The sequence below is a fragment of the Centruroides sculpturatus genome, unplaced genomic scaffold (assembly GCF_000671375.1).
Source record: "Centruroides sculpturatus isolate CEXI.00-Female unplaced genomic scaffold, Cexi_2.0 scaffold392, whole genome shotgun sequence".
Taxonomy (NCBI): Eukaryota; Metazoa; Arthropoda; class Arachnida; order Scorpiones; family Buthidae; genus Centruroides; species Centruroides sculpturatus.
Window position 1 is genome coordinate 221,846 of NW_019384894.1, and position 16,361 is coordinate 238,206.

General features: G+C 31.8%; 2 protein-coding genes across 3 annotated transcripts in view; one reads left to right on the forward strand and one right to left on the reverse strand.

Moving 5' to 3' along the window:
* Positions 1–4,808, reverse strand: part of LOC111631343 (vacuolar protein sorting-associated protein 13B-like) — a 132,076-nt gene extending 127,268 nt beyond the window's left edge. For both annotated transcript variants that reach the window (XM_023375568.1, XM_023375569.1), the window contains exon 1: positions 4,649–4,808. In XM_023375568.1, the coding sequence (XP_023231336.1) occupies positions 4,649–4,678 (30 nt within the window). In that variant the 5' untranslated portion in view covers positions 4,679–4,808. The remainder of the gene's footprint in view (positions 1–4,648) is intronic.
* Positions 1,613–16,361, forward strand: LOC111631344 (60S ribosomal protein L19-like). The gene is made up of 5 exons (XM_023375570.1): positions 1,613–1,766; positions 2,056–2,162; positions 15,466–15,709; positions 15,984–16,094; positions 16,187–16,361. Exons 1-5 carry the CDS (start codon positions 1,762–1,764, stop codon positions 16,311–16,313), a joined length of 594 nt encoding a protein of 197 aa, XP_023231338.1. The 5' UTR covers positions 1,613–1,761; the 3' UTR covers positions 16,314–16,361.

The window sequence follows — 16,361 nt, forward strand, 5'->3', positions numbered from 1 at the left end:
TAAATAAATAGATGTTATATGTTTTTATCAAAGCAAGAATTGGCATTTAGAGGGCATATGGAATATATTGGATCTAATAACAGAGGTAATTATATTGAACTTGTTTATTTATTAAGTACGTCAGATAAATAATCTATTAAAAATACATTTAAAGACAGAATTAACTGATTGCCCCTGGAAGTCGGCTTCTTATAGAAACACAGCTTCCCTATCATCAAATGTCACGGCACGCCACTGAATAACTATGAAAAAAAAGAAAGATGGCGGCGCCCGTACTACCGATAGTATCGTGATGGAGTGATCTATGATTTTAATTAAAGTATGCGTTTTTAAAGACAAAAGAAGAGTCCTAATTGTAAAATTTAACCATAAAATGGATTATCTTGCCGGCAGAGCATTCAAAGTAATCACGAAAAAAATTAGAATGCCGGCTACCATTGAAAAAAAATCCGAGAAGACACTTACATCATCGCCTGCAGTAACTTGCGTTTTCACAACTTCTAAAATTTCATTCATAAAATCACATAATAGACACCGAAACGAAACTGCTTGAGCCATGGAGGACACCATGTTGCTTTCCACCATAAACTACTACTACAGTACTACGAGCGGTCGTTTTTTGCTGTCCAACGGTGCGCACTCCGGCCGAAATATAGAAACGCGTTCCGCAGGAATTTTTAAACGGATGTCGCTCGCGCGGAGTTATGCGGAGGAATAAAAGAACATATCCTAGCTGTCTTACGGAAAATCATACCTATCTCAGTGTTTCAAAATCAAGTCTGAGTGTACACTTGTTGTGATTAACTCGAAGTCCGTTCCACTTTTGTGCTTCTTTGTAGACTTAAATATAAAAAATGTTCTTGGTAATAAAAGTTGACTCAATTATTTCTAGTAATATTCGTAATTGTATATGGCAATGAGAAACATGAGCGATTTGCAGAGAGAGATGTCTCTGTGGAGGTCTTATGGGAAACTTGTCCCTATTTAGGTGTTATTAACGTAAAGAAAACTCGGAAAACTACAAGTGGTCAACCCATTGGCGAGGCGCAAACCCACGACCGAACTATCAGTGAGTTTTGATCCCATGCCCCTCGGAACCAGGCCTTAAGCCTTACCGCCTCGGCCTCATATTTATGTAATCCATTGCGGGTTAGCCCCGAATAAATATTACATATCATAATTTATAAATTTGTGACGTTAATAATGCAGTTGTATTATTGAAATTTTAAGTAATTCCTTTCAAAAATGCGGCGAATGAAGTCTAAATCATTTTTTAATTTTATTATTTCAACGTTGTTAATAAAGAAATAAATTCGTAGATAAGTTTGGCGTATTTTGGGCTATTCAGGAAATTTGCGACAGCTCTCCTTCTGCCGAAGTTTTGGAAACTTTTATTTATATTTCAATAACAGTTCATTAAAATATTTACTAATTAATTTATCAAATTTTAATTAAAGATTTATCAAAATAGAAAAAGTTACGAATTTTGTTGCATAATTTTATTTTAAAGTTCCCCCCCCCCAAACACGCTCCAAATCGGCGGAAGGTTATCGAATTTGAACAAGATAAAATTTGAAAATAATAGAAAAATAAATGATAAAAAATATTAAAACATTTAATATATATAAAAATTTACTTAAAATTATGTGAATTTACACAAATAATTTAAAATAAGTAAATCATTTTTATATCTCTATTTTACCGCGGAGGGATACAACGTATCGTCGTCCAGTCTTGCAATTTGGTTTGGTGTAGAGAACAATGAGGTACGTAAGAGCTTTTTCCCGACGAAAAATTAACTAGCGAATCTATTTAACCCGATTGAATTTTATATTATCGATTAAGAATGGTGTAAAAATCGACTTTATTAACGAATTAACCCTATAAATCGAAGGCATTAAGCGTAATTAACTTGTAAAGTCGGACACGTGTTAGGCCTAGTGGCCACCATAATGGTGATGCCTTTTTACTTTGAATTAATCTGTATTTTTTACTCGTAAGCTTAATGATTGAGTAAATATATGCTACGGATTAATTTATTAATGTTATTTACAGTTCTTTAAGACTTCAGAAGCGGTTGGCTGCTGCCGTGTTGAAGTGTGGACGTAATAAGGTCTGGTTAGATCCCAATGAGACTAACGAAATTACAAATGCTAACTCGAGTAAGTACATAATTTTATTAATTTAACATTAAAAACGGTATATTTTTGTCACACTTTTAAGTTCGATGTTTATTGTCTTGATCACGTGACTTTCCATCGTCGTGGGTTGGTCACGTGACGGATTGATAGGGTTTTTTTTTTATAAAACGTGTGTTAAATCGTTCGATTTGAATTATATAAACAACTTTTTCTTTTCAAATAATTAAACCAAATATAATACAAAGAGACATTCTGCTAATTTCTTTGCATGAATGTGAGCATTTCTGTTAATGCATCAAAGATGGAATTCTTGGCAGTTTGCTTTGTGCAGCTGTATAGACATTTGTGTAGAATTATTAGATGAACAATACAATATATTAAGAGTGGTAACGGGTTAGGAAAATGTGTGGGCAGTCTGATTGTGAAAAGATAGAAAAGTCTCTTATATCGATCACTTCATGCCATTTGCAGTCCATTAATTAGATGGGGTCTAACTGGGTTAAAAAAAATTGCATTTTCCTAAACTGTTACCACTGTCAAACGTTTACAAAGTCTCTATGGAAAGAATCAACTTGGATATTAACTAATCAGCATCAGCCATTGATCACTTAGTTGTGGCAAATTATTTCCAGTTTCTTACTCATTTGTTAAACATGTCACCATCATCATAAACAATGTTATAGGGATTTCACGTTCTTTTATTGGAATACTAGCAGACCCCGCCACGCGTTGTTGTGGTTCAAAACGTATCTAATATAAATTTATAACACTTCCCTGTGGGGGGGGAATTTTTCGAAAAATTTCTTCTTAGTGTACATTCTGTTGACGTACCCTATTAAAACGCGAAAAAACCGCATCTAAAATAGTATAAATAGAAGCAGAGTTCTTTATGATAAGCCTTAATCCTAACCATCTCCCTTCAGTGGGGGGAATTTCGACACGTATATTATATAAAAACACGTGAGTATTCGAATGCAGCGTTGTGTCAAAATTTCAAAGGAAACGGTAGGAACAAACGAACATTACATTTTTATTTATATAAATAGATAGAAGATGATCTGCTTTAGTTCATCCTCACAGAAAAGCAAACTTAGGTCGTCGTACTCGTAGCGCCATCTGTTGGACATAAAAGCCTTAACCNAATAGAAAAGCATGATGTACAAGGACAATACACTATTCATTTGAGGTGGAGAACATATATATTAAATTAAATAAATTAAAAATATGATTAAAAATTGCAGCCTGGTATTGTGACTTCATCATAATGCTGGGTTGCAATTTTTAATCACATGTAAATAATCACTTGTTCCATCAACAATGTAACAAAAATCACATCTGAGAAATAAAGAACATTGAAGAGCTCATAATGGAACCTGAAACGAATCTGATGACAGAAGAACGCCAAGAACTCTTGAATGAAGAACACCAAGAAACTCGATACGTAACCTCTTTATAATATTAGTATAGATGAGGAGTTCATTATAGTAGTTGTTAAATGCATGATTCGTGGTTCTGCCATTTAGTGAGAGAAAGTAAAATTCACACATTGCCTGACATATTAAGCAAAAAGTACTGACATCATTAGAGAATGTGCTAATTAGTTTAATGAATTTCATTATATGTGACATTAATATCAAGTTGATTCTTTCCACAGACTGGTTAATAACATTAGCTAATTAGATTTATTTTTAAGTACAAGGTTAGACTCTCCATTTATTGGATTTTTTTTTTTTTATGTGAAATGATGTTTGTTATAAGGGTTGGATACAATTAAAATAGCAAACAGGTTTCATTTCTAAAATAATATAAGAAAAGAATACTGAATAATCTTGATCTAAACTGGAGCTTCCCTACAGGATCGGTATCAACTCTTAGGGGTCAATCAAAAGTTTGAAAGTGGGACTATGAGAAAATTAAAATATATACTGTGCATGCATATGTAATATTTTAGTATTATTTAGTTATTTAATAAATTTAAATTTATTGATTTTCTAAATTATTTAGATTTTTAAAATTATATTAAAGAAATAATTGTGTGTGTGTATTTAAAGGAGTCAATGGGAAAAGTTGCATCCCTGATCTAACATCTATAAATATCTCAAAACCTAATGTTTTTAAATTAATTAATTAATTAATAATAAACCAAACAATCACCATAATGAATCAGGTTTACTGCAGCTATTAATAATTAATTATAATAATAACCCTGATCTAAATAAGATTAAATGAACATAAATATCTTTNTGTCCATTTCATCCGTTGGCGTGGTTTTCCAGCCTTTGTGGTCTGTGGATGCATTGCCACAGAAACACCAAGGCTAGGTTGATTCCTCACATCTGTTGAGGGCATTGCAGTAGCCATGCTTGGGCCGGCGCTGCTTTCGCCACCGGTAACCAAGGAAGACTGGAGCCTATTTTTCGAACGTGAGCCTCTTCCTAACCCACGAACTATTATTATTCTACATATTCTAATTCTTATGCTTTTATTTAAAAATAATATATACTTACTCTGTCTAAACAAACTGTTAAATTTTGCATATTTACAACTTTCCTTAAAACTGGATCAGATTGACTTAATTCAATAAATGTCCTTTCCCATTTCTCATTGGCATTAAAAAGTTCTGCAGATTTTATATTGAGAGATAAAACAATATCATCTTCCACATATTTTAAGATTAAATTATTGCACACTATGCAGATGTTATTAATGACTCGACTAATGAGACTCTGTACATAACTGGAAGGCATTTCACTATACTCCTGTTTACGCAGTTGCTTTCTAAATGAATTTCCCAACTGTTGTTGACTAGATGTTGCCTTGGCACTGCTACTGTCTGTGTTTTCATTTTCAGTTTTTAATTTCAGAATGCATTCTATCGTATTTATCGTAATCACAACAGGCTCTGAGGTAAGTTTAGTCCAAGGTACATTGATGCGCAATTCATGAATGTGTCCATTTACAAATGTAAATGGTAGATTTAATTCTCTCTCTAATACATCTAATTTTAAATCTAAGTTATTAAATACAGCTTCTCCTCCCCAAAGAGATAGCTGAAATTATAAGAATTAAATATATTTATTTGAANATATTAACTTCTAAATTTTTATATTTATGAACTAACATAATTGAAATTGAAATGTTATGATGTGTGAAAAATTCCTCTAAAAAAGTTGTAAAACAAGCTGAGCTGTTTTGAAATGTTCAGAGCAATTATGTTACTTGTTGTGTTTAGACAGGATCAATGCTAGTTTATACTGCCCAGACAAAACATTTGATGTCCTTATCCTCCTACATAAAAAGAAGAAAGAAAAATTGTTTTAAAATGAATTCCATAACTATTAAAAGTGGGAAGAAATTTTTGGATGTTTTTAAATTTAAATTTTATTTAAAATAATTTAATTTCATATATACTATGATAGTTACTGTTTGTTAATTTATGAAAATTTGCCACCTTGGGAAAATGCCCAGTTTGCCCATGCAGTAGTGTTGGCCTGTGTTTAGTGATAATACATAGACTCATTGTTGAAATACAGCATTTCCATAATAAACCAAACAATCACCATAATGAATCAGGTTACTTTACTGCAGCTATTAATAATTAATTATAATAATAACCCTGATCTAAATAAGATTAAATGAACATAAATATCTTTTAACTTGGTTTTTTAACAAAATTGTTATGTTTATCATCGTCTAATCTTAAAAGATAAGTGAAATCAACTTACATAATGTTCTTGATACTTATGTTTAGTCAATAAAAATTAAAATTTTGGTTTATTAAATGAAATAAAAATCCCATTTACTCATGTCCATTGTGAGATTGATTGGGCCCAAAATGGAGGTGGTTGTGATCACTGAGGCCAGGGCTTAATATATTTACTCAGACCCTTACTAAAAATTTTTAATGTTTTCCTCTGCCTGGGTCTTTCCCAGAGTAGAAAGCTGACACCTTAATTGCCTCAGTTGCATTGCCTTTGTGATTGGAGCAATATAAGCATTATTCTGACACAAACTATATACAGGGTGTCCCAACGAAAACAAAACGGCAGAGATATCGCGTTCGTCCAAGCAAATCGCTCGGACAGGTCGATTTTATTCTCAAGGGGGACATTTTCTGCAATGAAGTTTTTGCGATTCTGAATACAACAGACAACAAAATTTTTAAAAACTTATTCATTTTTTATTAACTAAACAAACATTTATTTCAAATAAAGTAACACAAACTATTAAAAAACATAAAAAAACCTTTTAAGCTAGACCGCATATGCAAGGAAAAATAAGTTGATCATAAAATTAAGGTTGATAATGTGTTATCTGTTTCCAAATGTTATAATACAGTATTTTGTAGTGTTCACATTAAGCTTGACCACATAGTGATTCGATTCGAATTTAAGATTATTATTTGTTTTGTCGGGATAAAAATCGTCTGGCACACTTGTTTTCCCGCGCTTTTAGTTGTTCGACAGACGATGTTGGTCGCCATAGGAACGCTACTCGGACAACATCTGAAGACTCGATTGCTCATTAGTTAAAAGACATCACGCCATCTGCGGACGTCTTGGAGAGCTATCAAGCAAAATAGGAGATTACCACCTAGGAATAAAAAATGAATAAGTTTTTAAAAATTTTGTCTGTTGTATTCAGAATCGCAAAAACTTCATTGCAGAAAATGTCCCCCTTGAGAATAAAATCGACCTGTCCGAGCGATTTGCTTGGACGAACGCAATATCTCTGCCGTTTCGTTTTCGTTGGGACACCCTGTATATTTGTTTTTATAGTAACATGTGGGTGACCTCCAGGAGAACTTTTTAAAGTAAACTAGCTTCTATTTTGTTGTTACAAACATGAAGAAAATCCAGAAAACTCTATAAAGCTAGTCTGTTGATGACGTGCAAACCTATGGCCAACTACAGTCCATTTCAAAATTACAAACACCCCCAACTTTTTTCAATAACAAAAGCATTAACAATAGTAATGTATTTATTATATTATGTTGTTTACAACATCAATTTAAATACAGTGGGTATTCAGTTAACGAACAGTTTTGCAAAAGATTTTTATGTTTGGACAACAAACAACTCACAAACAAGAAGAAACGACATAAAATAATGAATACTGATTGGTCTTCTCTTGTCTTCAGGCAACAATTCGAAACTTTGGCATGGGTGACGTCGACATCAATGCTCAACCCGGTATATACTGATCGAATAGTACCCCTCCAAACTTTGAAACTCTCCCTTGTAATTCCAGCCTTTTATTTTTCTGACAGAAACAATCTTTTTATATTATTTGCAAAACTGTCAGGTGGGCACTCATTAAGTTTTGTGTCTGTTTTTATTTTCGAAAGATGAGATTATAGTAGCAAAGGTAAAGAATGGGCAGATATCTGATGTACTGTATGTTGTTGCTGGGCAGTATGGCTTTAACAGGTCTATAATAGGCTGCATTTCAATGTTATCTAAGAAAGATACTGTATTATCAAGAAGACTCAAGCAGCTTAAGGAGTAAAAAAAATTGCATCTGAGAAATAAAGAACATTGAAGAGCTCATAATGGAACCTGAAACGAATCTGATGACAGAAGAACGCCAAGAACTCTTGAATGAAGAACACCAAGAAACTCGGCAAGATATGTTTTCTTCTGAAAAAGAGGATTAATGTCAATATCTGCTATTAAACGTTTTTTTTTTTGAAGAAGTTGGATGATGTCAGAATGACAGTCTTATAATGGCATCCAAACCAGGTTCAGGTTATAGGCTTAGGGATCTCTACAATTACAATGCTATTTCTGAAAAATCTTGAAGAGAGAAAAACAATCAACATTAGACAGATTCTTTAATCCCCACAAATAGAAAAAAGCATGACTAATAAAAATGCAAGACTGTGTATATATGTATTTTTACTTTCTTCGTAGACTGTATATATCAACAAATAATACAACTCTAAAACCTTTACGATACAGCCAAATTTATTATCCCAATTCAAACGTTTTCGGACATCTTTAATGCCCTTTTTCAAGAACAAAGTACCATCGTACTAACTGCAATCGAATACTGGCTAATTTGCATAAACGATAACTGCGTTTTGGAATGCGCATTTAAAAAATTTTTTAAATGCGTGTTCCAAAACGCAGTTATCGTTTATGCAAATTAGATAACTGCGTTTTGGAATGCGCATTTAAAAAATTTTTTAAATGCGTGTTCCAAAACGCAGTTATCGTTTATGCAAATTAGATAACTGCGTTTTGGAATGCGCATTTAAAAAATTTTTTAAATGCGTGTTCCAAAACGCAGTTATCGTTTATGCAAATTAGATAACTGCGTTTTGGAATGCGCATTTAAAAAATTTTTTAAATGCGTGTTCCAAAACGCAGTTATCGTTTATGCAAATTAGATAACTGCGTTTTGGAATGCGCATTTAAAAAATTTTTTAAATGCGTGTTCCAAAACGCAGTTATCGTTTATGCAAATTAGCCAGTATTCGATTGCAGTTAGTACGATGGTACTTTGTTCTTGAAAAAGGGCATTAAAGATGTCCGAAAACGTTTGAATTGGGATAATAAATTTGGCTGTATCGTAAAGGTTTTAGAGTTGTATTATATGTATTTTTATTATTACATATAAATAAGCGTAGTAAGAAAGTATATATTTTTTTATTTTTGGGGGGTCTCCAGAACGAATTAATCAAATTCCCATAAAAACCTACAGTAAATCGATAATTGGTTAATGAAAATTTCGGATAGCAAACAGTCATGGAATGGATTATGTTCGTTAATTGATCGCCCACTGTATTTTCTGAAATTTTAGAGCAATCTGACATTTACCAAAAAAAAAAATCATCACAGGTTTTCAATTTTTGATTATTTCAAAACTATAAACACAGGTGCACAAAATAAACGATTTGTGATGTCTCAATATTTTGTAGGTCCACCATTTGATTTAATTAATTCAAATACTCTATCAGTCATACATTTTAATAGTTTTTGAAGTTGTTTTTGTTTCATTTTCCCAACAATCCATGATAGCAATACAGTGTTGTATTGTCTGTTTTGGACATAAACAAGATGACTCATAATGCCCCAAACATTCTCTATAGGTTTTATATCAGGGCTCCATCATGGCCAATCTTTACATTAATTTTTTTTTTTTTTCAGCAAACCAAGTTTTAGTTGACTTTGATGCATGAATGGCAGTATTATCCTCTTGAAATTTCCCCCAAGAAGTGATCCAAAAGTTAATAAATTTTGATACAACAGTTTTTGATACTTTTCTGAAATCATTCTACCTTCTATAAATACAGTGTCTATTTTACTCCGCCCCCATCCAAATCCTGCCCATATTATCACAGAGACCACACCTTGCTGTCTGCTAATTCTGACTTCTTCGTTCCTCCTCTATCATGCCAGTAGTGACTATAACCATCAGGTCCATTCAAATTTCATTTTTATTATTATTATTTGAAAAGACTATTTGTTTTCACTCCTCTTTCCATGTTGTCTTCCATCCATTTTAATCTAGCTGTTTTGTGCAATTGTGTTCATTTCAGTTTGACAGCGATTTTTGTAAATTTGGCATTTTTATGATTATACATGTATCTGCATACAGTTGCTGGTGAAACTGCTGCAGTTGGAAATGTTTATGCTGATTCTCTGACAGACAACTTGCTGACTGTCAGTAGCCGAAAACCTTTCTTTCATTTCTAGGCGTTAGGAATTTAGGCCTTCCCATGTCACTTATTTCTGCCATAATTTTCACCCTGAGTTAACACATTTCTCACAGCATGTGTAGATCAATTCACATCTGCCAAAATTTGTCTTAGTGATTGTCTTGCTCCTTTTAGTTGGTAAATTTGACGTATTTCAAACTCTTAGTGTTTTTCTACAAGGCATTGTTTTAAATCACAAAAAACCGTTTAAAATTGGCACCATGTTTGTAATAATGAATGATACTATCCTCTAGTGAGAACTAATTAAACCAATAATTGATAAAAAGAAAAATTATCATACTAATTTTATGCACCTGTTTTTATACTTTTGAAACAATCAAAAATTGAAAATCTGTGATAATTTTTTTTTGTAATTGTCAGATTGCTCTAAAATTTCACAAAATGTTTAAATTGATGTTGTAAACAATATACTAATATAATAGATACATTACTATTGTTAGTGTTTTTGTTGTTGAAAAAAGTTGGGTGTGTTTATAATTTTGAAATGGACTGTATCGGTGTTCAGAATTTTTATTTAAAAATTAATTTATTATTATAAATACTAAAATTACCATGAGATTATTAAATTAGTCATATAACTCAATAATNATATACATTGATTCAAATGATATTTATATTGTTATTCTTAAACATTAAAGACCAAAAAGAATATAAAAGAAATAATGTACAGTATATCAAATTACAAATAAACACCATATTTTAGTGCATATAATCCACAAAAAGTTGCTAGAACTAAAAAAAACCTTTACATAATCCGCCCATCATGTACCCTGTGCCTATGGGAGAAAACTGTGAGTCTTTAATTGCCCTTTAAGATCGGCATGTTACCAACCCATTTGCATAATCCACATCTCCTTGTGAGGTGTCTTTTAAACACAGATAACCCATCTTTTATATGCATAAAAATATGGTAATTAAAATAAATTAACACATTTTTAAATTATAAAACATATTATAAATATGTAAAAAAAAGAACATGTTTGTTCATTTTCACATTTTAGTGAAAAGCCTTTTCAAAATGATTGTGGATATAAATAATACTTCAACCACTCACAGAATAGTCAGAAAGTGTTTACATGTTAGATAGTATCCCAAATCTCCAATTACAGAATTCAATATACGACAGGTCAGATACAGATTAGGTCTAGTTTAAAATCCCAATACAATCAGAATCCCTACGCAATTAAAATGTCAACAAAATCAAAGCCTGATATTGTTATTGTTTTGTATATTATTCTTCCAATAAAAAATTTTTATAAAATTTTGTAGATGTCAGGGGACTTTCTATTGAATGTTTTGTATAGTTTAAGCAAAAATAACATAAAAAGTTTAACTCAACTAATGTTTAATGATCAGTTTAACAGTCTGTTTTCTGTATCAAACAAACAAAATTAGCTTTACAATAATTGATTATATAGTACAGTGGGTGATCGGTTAGCAAACAAATTGGATAATGAACACTTTCACGAAAGATTTTTATGTTCGGACAACAAACACATGATCGGACAAAGAACACATGATCGGATAACAAACACCTCATGGAACAAACACAATAAGAAGCGATGTAAAAATAATAAATACCAATTGGTCTTCTCTTGTCTTCAGGCAACAATTCAAAACTTTTCGGAGCACGGGTGACGTCGACATCAATGCCCACCCAGTATATATTGATCGAATAGTATTCCTCAGAACTTCGAAAATCTCCCTTGTAATTCCAGCCTTTTATTTTTCTGACAAAAACAATTTTTTTATAGTATTTGCAAGACTGTCAGGCGAGCACTCGTTAAATTTTGTGTATGTTTTTATTTTCGAAAGATGAGATTATAGTAGCAAAAGTAGAGAATGGGCAGATATCTGATGTATGTTGTTGCTGGGCAGTATGGCTTTAATTAACAGGTCTATAATAGGCTGCAGTTCAATGTTATCTAAGAAAGATACTGTATTATCAAGAAGACTCAAGCAGCTTAAGGTGTAAAAAACAAATGCATCTGAGAAATAAAGAACATTGAAGAGCTCATAATGAAACCGGAAACGAATCTGACGACAGAAGAACGCCAAGAACTCTTGAATGAAGAACACCAAGAAACTCGGCAAGATATGTTTTCTTCTGAAAGAGAGGATTAATGTCGATATCTGCTATTAAACCTTTTTTTTTGAAGAAGTTGGATGATGTCAGAATGACAGTCTTAATGATGTACAAAAGTTTCAGTAAAAGATTCCTTATATTTTACATCAGGTAGCATATTCAGAAGATAGCATACTAATTTCTGTGGAAATTCAAATTTAATTGTCCAAAATACTAATTCTTCAAGAAATGTAGTGTGTTTTAATTCTGCCTGAAGAGATTTAATATCTTGCAACATATTTTGTATTAAGATACGAGTTGTTCATGACAGTCTTAGAATGGCATCCAAACCAGGTTCAGGTTATAGGCTTAGGGATCTCTACAATTACAATGCTATTAATTATTTCTGAAATATCTTGAAGAGAGAAAAACAATCAAAATTAGACAGATTCTTTAATCCCCACAAATAGAAAAAACATGACTAATAAAAATGCAAGACTGTCTATATATGTATTTTTATTATTACATATAAATAAACATAGTAAGTAAGTATATATTTTTTTATTTTTGGGGTCTGCAAAACGAATTAACCAAATTCCCATAAAAACCTAGGATAAATCGATAATCAGTTAACGAACAATTCAAATAGCAAACAAATTCTTAAAACGGATTATGTTCATTAATCGATCACCCACTGTATTATATATTGCTGTATTATCTACTAACCTAATAAATTCTGTCTGTACATCTGTAACTCAATACAACCACTTCGTATTCGTGAAACTTGCATTTTTATATCAATCACATTCCAATTCAAATTTTCCTTTGAACAATCCATAAAATTTTAACAGTTAGCTGATTAGTCATTATGTTTATAATAATTTGAGAGTTTAAATTTATTTATATTTAAGAAAATAAATTACTTCTGTTCTACAATCCAGCAAAAATTGACAAGTTTTGTTACCGACTTGTTACAACTAACAAATAAAGTGAAACAAAAATAAGTAATTTATGACAATAATGAAAGTTAAAAAGTAACTTTGTAATTCAAAATTGTAATAATTTAAATACACGGATCCCACAGTAGTTACGTTCTGAAAAAGTGCCATGTTATGCAAATCCATGCTATACAAAACAGAGGACTAACACAAAACATAGGGTTATGTTCCAGAAGTTAACAAAAGTACACTATTGTTTTTGTTACTAAGAGAAATATGTTTATTAAAGAAATTGATAATTTATTTCCAATCAATAATTAATTAACAATCAGTTAAAAGTACTGTGTGACATGTGAATATTAATTTTAGTTAAATGAGGGCATTTTCTTTTTACAAAGTATCATCATCTCAGCTTTTTCATTGATCTTGATCAGAAGTATCAAGCAACATTTTCATATTTTTTTATTTTCATCATTAAAAATTTTTATAAATGACAAAATAAAAATATGTTACTAATCTAAAATTTGTTCTAACAGGTCATGTTTATTCAGTCAAATACCAAGTGACTTTTTTCCAGAATTTGTGTTCAAATGCTGAATTGTTTAAGTACCAAACTACTGCTGTATTTCATTTATCATTTTTATGAACAAAGTAATCATTCATAGGGAAGTAATACCTACAGTTAAATAAACTTTAATAAATATGAATGTTTTGATATACAGTATTTTGCACTTACAATAGCTGATGAGAGTGAAATGGAAGTGCTGCAAAATAGTTAGAATTTAAATTCAAGCAGTACTTCTGTACATTTTCTTTTGTTTCTTCTGTACAATTTATGATAAAATATGCAACATTATGTATTGTATAACCTTGCATATAGCATACTTTTTATTTATTTATTTTTGGGTTGCAATTTGAAAAAAATTGTAGGCCTATAAATTCCCACTATCATCTGCCTGTCATCCCTTAATCTAAAGAATGGCATTAGATAGATGAAAGTTAAGATCAGATATGGAAAGCTTAGAGGCAGAAGGCAAAGGAAAACAGGTCACACAATAAATAATTCTAAACAACACTTTATGAGACAGAAGTTAATATACAGTACATAGATCTAACCTTCCTTAAGTTGGAACTCGCATAACATGCACTTGGAGCTTAACATCCCATAACTCTAATATACTTATTACTAGGAATTATAGTGATACTTAATAAAAAAAATATATATTTACAATATTTACAGCGATGATCACATGTTGGTTTCCATTAATACACACTTATCATTGCTAGTGTAACCTGATGTCCGTTGTTACTAGTGGATCATGGTACAATTGATACCCAAAAATTAACAAAGAAAAACACCAAAATAACTTAAGATAGAGATTATTTCCTTAACCTTCTTCAATGTCCAAAAAAGTCTTTGGACTTGGTGGTCAATTGTTCCCTGATGCAAGTGGATTCTCTTCCCACACGAAAGGTTCATTATGTCGTCCTAACTTCCAAGTTGTAGACGGCAACCCTTCTCGCTGTCGTCCTCTTGGTCAGGGGCTTGAGTCTTCACCAGGTGTAGTCCAGAAAGAAAAAGGGCCTCACATGTGTCACGCACATGTTTTTATGTTTGCTGCCATCTGGGACTTCAGCCTTAGTCACATGGTGTCATGACAACAAATCCCAAATAAGCAGGCAGCACCCACCAAAGGTGGCACGTGATAAACAAAAAAAAAATATATGTGTATATATATATATACACATATATTTTTTTATATACAGTAGATCCCCCTATAAGACGGTAGATACGTTCCGTTCTTTATGAATCAATTTTGTAGGAATCATAGTTTACGGACTACGGCTGTTTGAAAGGTTTTCTTTCATAAAATTAATCGATTCTAGACTAATTCGACTCAACATTTCCAAAATACGTATATTTTTTTGAAAATAATCCNCAATAATATGGTAGATTGTTTGGCATTACTTAATTAAAAATTGGGTTTATGGCTTTATTGCTTATATATGAAGAATGAGTATTTAAAAATAATGAAGAAATGATTGATTTCTCATTGTATCGGGTTTAAAATTATTTTAAGTATGTTGTAATTCTTTATCATCAAAAATACTGATGCTTATTAACTACTTTTTTGGTTCTACAAATGGCCAATTTCAGGGTTATTTGCATGTAAAATTAATGACAGTGGTTTTGCAGTTTAAGTTATAATCCTAGTTGGTCTTATGGTGGTTTAGTAAGCTGCTCAGCTGATGTCCTGTAGCTCTGGGTTTGGATCCAGATCCATATGGCAGTCAGGACCTGTTTGTTGTTATGATTTGAGGCTTGTATCTGTAAATCTATTTATTGTGGGTAATATGGATTAGAGTATTGTTGGCTAGTGCTTTTGCAGATAGGCTCATTAATTGATGTGATTTTGGCCAATCATACAATGTGATGTTACCTCATATTGTTTGATTCATTGATTGCTTTGTCTGCAAAATTGTATTTGACTAACATTTATTTCTCTTAATAAATCACATGCTGCTTGAGTGCTATATTATTTCACATAATCCATGCTGTTATTTGTCTTAAATGCAATAGTCTTATTTCTTAAACAGGACAGAATATTCGAAAGCTAATCAAGGATGGTCTGATAATCCGTAAACCTGTGGCTGTTCACTCCCGTGCCAGAGTCAGGAAAAATACCGAAGCCAGGAGGAAGGGAAGACACTGTGGACCTGGAAAGAGGAAAGGTACCGCCAACGCTCGTATGCCGAAGAAGGTGATATGGATCCGGAGAATGAGAGTTTTACGTCGTCTGTTGAAGAAATACAGAGATGCAAAGAAAATAGATAGACATTTGTAAGATAACATTTATCTTATAACAAAATAGATTTATTATTTCAAATTGAGAATATGGTTGATAAACTATTTTCTTCTGTGTTTACATTGCTAGATTATTTAGCATTTTAATAATTAGGTTACTAAAGCATTTTACATTTAGAGAGATGAATTTGGTATATATCAAATTCAATTTAAATTTATAGTTCATACTTCATTGTTTCCACATTAGATCTTACTTTTCTTTTAACTTGTTTCTCTTTTCTGAAAATTAACATTGTTCTGTGTTTTCAAGATATCACGATTTGTACATGAAGGCCAAGGGTAATGTTTTTAAGAACAAGAGAGTTTTGATGGAATTTATCCACAAAAAGAAGGCGGAGAATTCACGTCTCAAAATGCTTGGGTAAGTATTGGTTTCTCTGCCTTTTTATTTTATTTCATTCTGTAGGAGTTCATATTTGCATACTTACATTCTCTTGCTATATCTAATTTTAGCGACCAGGCTGAAGCAAGAAGGCAGAAGGTTCGTGAAGCCAGACGTAGACGCGAGGAGAGACTTCAGCAAAAGAAGGCAGAACGTCTGCAATCTTATGAAAAAGAAGAAGAGGCTACAAAGAAATAATGATTCTTTGTATACTGAAAAGTAAATAATAAAATTTGTAATATGTCA

Bases quoted from the DNA above. Each gene is read 5' to 3' on its own strand.
- LOC111631344 (XM_023375570.1), top strand. The intron at 2,163-15,465 runs GTAAGTACATAA...TTTCTTAAACAG, and splicing joins AATTACAAATGCTAACTCGA to GACAGAATATTCGAAAGCTA. The intron at 16,095-16,186 runs GTAAGTATTGGT...ATCTAATTTTAG, and splicing joins TCACGTCTCAAAATGCTTGG to CGACCAGGCTGAAGCAAGAA.